An 8930-nucleotide genomic window follows, 5' to 3' on the forward strand; every position below is an offset into this window, starting at 1 on the left:
GGCCAGAAACATAAACGTTTCAGGAGACAGAAATAAAATACATACAGTGCAGCCTCTCTATAACGACATCGTAGGGGCCAGAAAGAGATGTCGTTATTAGACAGAATTGTCGTTATAGAGAGGCAGTTTTTTAAATTACTAATTATAATATACATATTATATATAAGGAAAAAATCAGGACGCGGGCACCATGTCGCTATGCAGAGGATATAGAATATATCGAAGTCGTTATTGAGAGGCTGCACTGCATTTCATTCCTTTAACACTTGTTCCTTGGTTTAAAAAGAAAAAGTTTTAATATATGAATTAATACTTTTTTAACATTGAAGAATCTGAATTTCCACAAAATATTTCTCTAGCATATATATGAGGCAGCCGATACAACAGATTAAGAAACTGCAAAGAAGAAAAAAAAAGGTTCAAACTTTTATGCTTTTAGACTAGGCCAACACGGAAACACCCGAACAGCTGATTAACGATCTGTCGATATTATGCATGAATAAGCAGTGCAAATGTGACAACTGACTTCTGTGGCTTTAACTTTCCTGAAATGGAAATGTCTACGGTACTTGTCTTACATAGCAGATTTGCAATCCGTCCTCCGAGTATCTTTTATGCCTTTTGTTCAGAGAGTAAAAGAGAGTCTGAGAATAACAATAATAACAATAACAATAATAATAATAATAACAATATAATAATAATAATATATAAATATAACAATAATAATAGTAATAATAATAATAAATAGCAGTGTATAGATAACAATCCCCACTTAACAGCAAGTTTTCTATGCGCTTAACAATCTACAATTATGTTATTACCTCAGCACACCTGAAAGCATTCTGAAACAATCTCAACTTGGTGAGAAGCTTTCAGCGCAAGCTGCCATTTCGCAATTGCTAAAACACTCTATATATACTGACTAGATCTTTCAATGTCTATGGCCAGGTGCCCATACACGCTTGGATGAAGTGAGGAAAATTCATGCAAAATGCCTCTCCCAAGAACACAATCTCGGGCTTGTGGCTTGATCCCCCGAACCCACTACCTCACGATTAAGGGTAGGTCCGGTAGCCTAATGCCTAGACTACCCACGCCAGAATCCGAGACAACAACCCTTAAATCTTCATCCACCAACAAATAAGCAGGATAGGCAATCTCTGAAATGGCACAAATAATATGTTTATACGACTAAGTCTACGTGTTCAGAACTTATGTTCCCAAAACGTGAGGAACGAGCATGAGTTAGAGGCCAGCACCTGACACCCTGGCCAGTGATGATGAGAACAGGAGCACCACTACAACCAGGGCAGGTGTCTGCGGTATACACACGACTCGATTTGATGAACAGTTTTGTCGGGACATCAGTCACGTAACTTTGACTTCCACCCCCTGGATCATTACGTGAAGAAGTGCTGGAGGATTCCTGGGTGTGCGTGTCTCTTGATATGTCTGCGGCACTAGTGTCCCCACCAATACTCATCTTAGTAAAGCCCATGGTGATGTGCTTGCTCAATCCGTGTGGATGAGACACTATTGTGACCAGGTAAGGAGGCTCAATTTTACCAGCAAGATTTACATTCATGGTATGAAGTTGTCTGGAAAATAGCTGGATGACCATGCGTAGTTTTTCAGCAAATTCAGTGTCATGGGTTACTACAAGTAGGTCACTCAAATCAGCCTTCTCATCCCGCTGAATAAGCTGTACACCCTCAAAGGTTTTAACACTGGATCTATCGTAGCTGTCGAAATTGAATTTTGCTACAGTTCTACGAGCCTCTGCGTCATCATAAATCATATGACAAGCTGTCCTCAAAACAAATCCTTTCCATTTCTGGCATGGCTTTGAGCCTTGTCGACGGCAGTCTGAACAAGGGCAGGGTCCTCTTCCACTGAACCCGTCAAGGTTTTGTAACCATCCCGTGCCAGTACGTTTATGTCCAACCGTAATTTTAAAACGTCCAGTCCTCTCCGGAGAAACGTAGCACGTTGTTACGTGCGCAGTTATTTTGGCAAGCAGTTTGATAATAGGGTAGATGTCTTTGTAGGGTGATGATATTCGATCTTCGGAAATCTCCCCTAAGGGTATGAAAGTCTCATGGCAATCTCCCTTGCGGCAAAATCGATATTTCTGCAGGCTTGAATGCATTGCTGACAAAAAGACAAAAAGTACTTTTAGTTATCAACATGATTTGAATAGAACATAAATCTGTAGCTCATTTACAACTTGTTGAAGCGAACTACACAGTTTGTACGCGTCATCGGACTGACTGTCTAGCTGCTGTCATCGAGAACGAGGAAGAAGAAGAAGAAATTTACAACTTGAATGCTCTTTCTTTCACGTTTGGGTGTCTTGACATAGTACGTGTTGTATTTTAGCTGAGGCGAGTTGTCTGAAACCAAATGCAGGTAAAATAGACGTACTGTTGTAGGAACGCTTTATAATGAAAACTCCAACAAATTGGCCATTTAAAAATTCGTCCAGCCTCAATGACAGCTTCAGCTCAGAACAAAACACTGGTCTCTGTGCGTGCTATTAAAATGAGACTAGATCTAGATCTACGGTGGAAACCATATATAACAGGCCCGGTAATTAACAGGGATTCGGTAATAACAGGGATTTTTTAAATCCCCGTTTTTTCCTACTCTCTTTGTCTCTACTAAAAGTTATCGGCAATAACAGGGCCTCATTGGAGCCCAATCGGTTATAGCAGGGACAAAGGCTCGTCAACAATGTGGAGAGAGAGAGAGAGAGAGAGAGAGAGAGAGAGAGAGAGAGAGAGAGAGAGACGCAGTGATGGAAGAAACCCACGTAAGCCACGCCATTGCAAGCACAGGCAGCGAATGAAGCGAGAGAGGGCTGCGGTGTGCTGAAGACTTCGATCTAGAAACACGCACACGTAATGTGTTACGCGCAGGCCTGCCACATGGCCAAAACCCCTGTTCATGGGTACTTGTGGCAAGGGAAACTACCCTTGAATAAATACAACTGGATTAGCCCCCAAATGCTTACATCCCTTGCATATCTGATTCAACAATAATCTGATACATGTATAACATAACTTTTTCTCTGGTCCCACCATCCCTGTTATATCAGGTTTCTACTCTATTTGCTTTTGACTTAAGAAGCTTCAGTTCAGTCCTCATGCTGTGAAACTATTTTATGGGGTAATCCCTGCTTTCTGTTAGGTCGCGTTGCATGCCTCTCAGGTTGGTCCCAACAGGAAGAGTCAGAGCAGCACACTTCCAAAACGATTTCATTTGTCTCAACAAAACATTTCCAACTGCAAGAGAACAGGAAGGAAAACTAAAAGTATGCAAGCAACCCTTCATAGGTTGTTTTGGTAGTCATGTCTAGCCAGTTGTTGTTTTTTAATGTCAACAGAACATATTTTGATTTTATCTTCCTAAACTACGGCTAGCTGTTGACGACACATTGCGGCGAAAATGTGTTCTTTATCCCAACAATTAAACATGTTCGTCTCCTGATGAAATCAGCTGGGGGGTTTTTCAATGTTCAAACATGATTTCAATTTGGAATCTGTGAATGTGAAAGATTTACACGCCCCCAGCAAAATGCTTTCTATTAAGTTGAGGACTGACTGCTTCCATCCTGCCTGTCAAGATAAACCCAGGCTGAAGGAAAGCAGCACTCTCAGCAAAAAGATAAGGAAGCTCGATAAACTAAGGCACTTTAAGGAAAAAGATGAAGATGCTTGATAAACTAAGGCACTCAAAGGAGAAAGATGAAGATCCTCGATAAACTAAGGCACTCTAAAGAGAAAGATGAAGATGCTGAATAAATTATGGCACTCTCAGCAGAAAGATGAAGATGATCGATAAACTAAGGCACTCTAAGGATAAAGATGAAGATGCTCAATAAACTAAGGCACTCTAAGGAGAAAGATGAAGATGCTCGATAAACTAAGGCACTCTAAGATGAAGATGCTCGATAAACTAAGAAACTTCCCATCACAGAACTCTTAACTCAAGCAACTCATCATCTCATAACTATTTTGTCCAAAGTAACTCTTTACAACGTAAGTACGCTTTGGATAAAACAAAATAGTTCTGAGGTGACGACCTGCTGCATAATGTTGCAAAGTGCCTTGTGTGCTTAATGATGACAAAATGCAAACGCCAGTAACAAATTGAGAGCTAAGCAAGGCGAATAGGCAGAAGATAGTTAAACACGAAAGCGAAACTATATTTCTGAAATATGGTCGCTTTTAAGCACGAGGGGGCTATCCCCAAAAAATGCCGTTTTGAAAGAATCGAAGTTAAAGTCTTTGGACTCTTGCTCAGTCTCTTTAAAAGACAAGGAGAGTTTTCTCTATAACCAAACAAATATACACACCAAAGAAAACAAACTTCTCCTATAGGTACCCGGTAGGGCAATGCCCACTTTTGGTGAAGGTCAAGATTTTTGGAAAAAAATGAAATCTGGGTTAGCCCGCTTGTCCTTAAAAGTGACATATTTGGATATTCACTTGACCAGCGTGAGTTTATTCTCCTGGGCCTCACTCACTTTGCCTTAGTCTGGCCCAGAAGTTCCATGTCCTTACAGGTACCGGCCAAAAATTACGACCTTCCACTAGGTATTACACACTTGGCAGACAAACTTTGCAACCATATGAAGGTGAGTAGTTTGAGCACAGAGTTCATTCCTTGGGAGGTACTCAAGAGGGACCACTTACTCCATCTTCGAAACTCAATCTAAATTGTGTCTGGTGGCTTGGGAAGCTCAACGTCACCATTCATGATGATGCTATAACACTTACCAGAGGTCACCCGGATATATTCTTCCGCCTCCTCTTTGACGCTGTCATTATTTCCAGAGAAAGTTGGTGACAGTTCAGCTTGAGGGCGTTCACCACTAGAACGGCCAGAGGGCTCTGTGTCAGTTCCTGTTTTTGTAACCAACTGACCTTCCGAGCGACTCTGTTTACATGTTGGCTCTTTGACACCAGGGCAGCTCTCATTTCCGCCACAGTCGCTCCCTACATCTTTATTTATTTTTCTCTTTTCCATTCGTCTTCTTTCACTTCCTTGTCTTACTTCATCTGTACTGTCATTAATGCCACTTCCTTGTCTTATTTCATCTGTACTGTCATTAATGCCACTTCCTTGTCTTACTTCATCTGTACTGTCATTAATGCCACTTCCTTGTCTTACTTCATCTGTACTGTCATTAATGCCACTTCCTTGTCTTATTTCATCTGTACTGTCATTAATGCCACTTCCTTGTCTTACTTCATCTGTACTGTCATTAATGCCACTTCCTTGTCTTATTTCATCTGTACTGTCATTAATGCCACTTCCTTGTCTTACTTCATCTGTACTGTCATTAATGCCACTTCCTTGTCTTACATCATCTGTACTGTCATTAATTTCGCTTCCTTGTCTTATTTCATCTGTACTGTCATTAATTTCGCTTCCACAATCAGAACCGAGTTCTGAAGTTGTCGCCACCAAACTACAGTCATCCACCAAGCCCCTCCCTTCACCAGGACCAGTCTCTTGTTCGTCGCTGTCACTTTTCTCATCACCAGAACCTATAATCAAGGAGTCATACTTGTGTTCAGTTTTTTTCCATTCCAAGCCAACACCACTGCAACTGTGTTGTGGATTGTCAATCAACTCTCCCCTATGAGGTGCCTGAAAGACTCTCCGCCCTTCCCTGCCAACCACGTACACCGGTGAACCACTGCACCCGCAACAAGTCGGGGTGTCTTATACGTAGAAGACTGACTCGTGGAATTCACCTTCATTTCGCAGTACACATCTCTGTAGACATTTGCCAACACTAATCTGTTTATTGCAGCCGTGGGGGTGGGAAACAATAACAACCAAATTCTGCTCAACTAGCTCTTCGGACGATGTCGCCTCCAGTGGATCCGACTTTGTATTGTAGACATAGTCAATAATAGTCACCACGTAAGTCCAAAGCTCGTGGTCGTGTGTGACAGCAATAAACTCGCACACGTCACCTTCTGGGTCACTGCTTTCGACACGAATGCCAGTTAGAGTTCTCACTTTATCCCGCTCGTGCTCGCTGTCGTAAAACATGATTACTTCGGCTCCGTCTGCCTCTTCATCGTTAAACACAACATGCTTGTTGGTGTACGCTCTCAATTCCCCCCACTCCATCGCAGGTTCTGAGGAACTCCTGCATGTCTTGCACACGCAAGGACGATCTTTGTAGAAGTTACATTTCTTAGCGCTCCACAACCATCCACTTCCGTGTGAGGGGATGCCCCTCTCTCCCTTCTTAGGTCTCTTTGAACTCATCTTTCTAACAGCCACCTTTACTGTCAGTTTCGCAAGTAGTTTAATGGTATCCAGAATACCCTGGTCCTGGAAACTTTCAGGTAGAGAATTTAGGTCAAAGTTTGGAACAGGCGTAAAGTTTGTGTGTCCTTTGTTTTTGTGGCAGTCATTATAAGCTTCATGCAGGTCACGTTCCTCATTCACGCTTATCTGGATCTCATGTGAAACTGGGGAACAGAAATAAGATCAAACTTAAAACAAAATGGCCAATGGTTACAATGTAGCTCAAAAAGATCATCCACAGCATTATCATCACCTTTATATCAGCATCATCATCATGATCATCATCATCAACCCCATCAGCAACATTATTATGACCAGCACATTTTTGCCATCACTAACAAAACATAAAAAAACAGCAACAATGAGAGCAAAATTATGTTTCAATAACCCCCGTGCCCACCCCCCCTCCCTTCCACCCACACTCACTCCCCCATTTACAACATAATTTTCCCAGTGCACTCACCTGGAGGGGGTGAGTCGAACTGCCCTAGTCTGGGGGTTTCTTCCGCCATCTCGTCTCTCTTCACAGCCTTCAGCAGTCACTAAGGACACAAATTTAAAAATAAAAACATTCCAGATAATATAAAACATATATAGGCCTATAACATCTTTTAAAAAATTAATCAATTTATTGATACTTACATGAACAGAATCTATAGATCTAGATCTAGCCAGGGCAATTTTCCTGAAAACTTGAATTTTGGCAACACATGAATCAGATTTTAGATTTCAACCAAACAGCTTCAAAAAGTATTCAGTTTATCTTTCACATGTTTAGATTTGGTACCTACAGAGTTGAAGCATTAGCTTGCATTGTTTCTTTGAAAACTGAAATAAAGTCTAGATCAATGTACACGTGCTGTGGTCTTTAACGTTACATGTACTGCCTTATACACTAGCAAAGTTTCAGATCAGAAAATCATAATATTATGACAAACCTCATTTTCAGCAGCCTCACATACTAACAGCGCTGCAAAGCCACAAGCAGTATTTTCAACATACAGTTTCATATTTTATGTCTCTAATTAAGTTCTGCAACTTTTCACCACTAGCTGAGCCCATTTTCACAATGATTTAAGATATTAAAGAGAAAGTTACTAATGATATAAATTGTATTTTCAAAAGCGTCTGTTCCTGTTTAAATTTTCAGGAGAATGCGCACTAGTGGTGAGCAAAATCCAGACACCTACCCACATAACTGAATAATTCTCACTGAAACATTATCCGAATTCAGACTCTTAACTCTCTTTCCTGACTCGTTTGCCGAAGTGGGTGTTTCCATGATTTGCTGAAGTAGTCCATTTGCCGAAGCGGTTCATATCGTATTATTTGCCGAAGATGTGCACTAACATGTTCTGCATTTTGCTAAAGCAACTCATTGCAGCCCTAGCGAACCATAATATACATATATTGTACTATTTAACATTATAATTAATTACTATACTTGACATCTTATACCACCGTCACACACAGAGATTTGAGTTCATTTCCCATGTGGGGAAAATCTTTATCGAGTCAGCTCCCTCCGTCTGTCGGCACGGACATAGCATTCTCTCATCTCAGGTTGGGCCCTAAAGATGAAGGGTCGAAGCAGCCTGTCTCCTAAACTAAATTATCAACGGTGTCAGTAAAAGGGGACATAAAATATCTACAACTACAATTACATATAAAAAACTTCACACATCATTTCATATTTATTGAGGACATAATAGGCTAAGCTATATTAATCAAATGTAGACTTTTTCACAGTACAGTGGAACTCGGATTCAACCAGGTCGTCGGGCCTGACCAAAAATCTCGTTGAATCCGAGTGTTCATTATTGCAAACACGAGGTTTTGTGTAGATAATTACAGGCACGTTCAACGCCCGGACCGTTAGTGCCCCCCCCCCCCCCCCCCCACACACACAGTCACACGTGTGCAGGCCACCCATCCCACCCCGACACACGCCAGAGTAGACACGTGCGCGTGCCAACAACACATGTATTGGTATAAAAAAAAGGCCGCTGATTGGTCGCATGCAATTGGCTAAGTGAATAATGGTTCACGATGTAGGTGCAATGGATGGTTTCCGGGAAAAGATAAAGTTCGTTCTGGGAGAAAAATTAGCGAAGCTATGTCTGCAGGGGCTGTTCACCCTGAAAGCGACCTCGTTGAATCCGAGCTGGCTGATTTAAGTGCTCTTTGAATCCAGGTTATTTTTATAACTGATTTTAAAGAAGAAAAAAACAGGGAATCTGATTCATCTTGTTGAATCCGAGTTCTCGTTGAATCCGAGTTCCACTGTAAAACACAATGACATTGAACGTAGAACGGGGATTTTAAATAATTTCTATGTTTACAGTTGGACATACAGTGGTCATGGCGATGGATTGGACACACTTTCAGGAAGTCAAGCAGCTGCATTACAAGGAAAATGTTAGATTGGAACCCACAGGGTAAAAGATCAAGGGGAAGACCATGTGGAACCTGGAGAAGAGTCACGGAAATGGATGTACAGAATAGTGGGAAGACATGGAGAGACATCGAACGACTAGCCCAGGATAGGGAAAGGTGGAAAGTGTTTATTCGTGGCCTATATATATATTTCCTGATCC

The 8930-nt window shown here is 41.4% G+C and overlaps 1 protein-coding gene across 2 annotated transcripts; it reads right to left on the reverse strand.

Moving 5' to 3' along the window:
* Window positions 1-706: 706 nt before the first annotated feature.
* On the reverse strand, window positions 707-8068 carry LOC101858138. Of its 2 annotated transcripts, XM_005109973.3 has the most exons (3): window positions 6797-8068; window positions 4782-6497; window positions 707-2151 (listed from the first exon to the last, which is right to left on the reverse strand). In XM_005109973.3, the coding sequence occupies exons 2-3, from the start codon at window positions 5029-5031 to the stop codon at window positions 1184-1186; spliced, it is 1218 nt and encodes a 405-aa protein (XP_005110030.2). In that variant the 5' UTR covers window positions 5032-6497; window positions 6797-8068; the 3' UTR covers window positions 707-1183. The 2 variants fall into 2 exon arrangements, with proteins under 2 accessions (XP_005110030.2, XP_012944379.1); XM_013088925.2 differs by lacking the exon at window positions 707-2151 and having other exon boundaries at window positions 5044-6497; window positions 6797-6915.
* Between the last annotated feature and the right edge of the window lie 862 nt (window positions 8069-8930).

This window comes from Aplysia californica, unplaced genomic scaffold, assembly GCF_000002075.1.
Source record: "Aplysia californica isolate F4 #8 unplaced genomic scaffold, AplCal3.0 scaffold00836, whole genome shotgun sequence".
NCBI lineage: Eukaryota > Metazoa > Mollusca > Gastropoda > Aplysiida > Aplysiidae > Aplysia > Aplysia californica.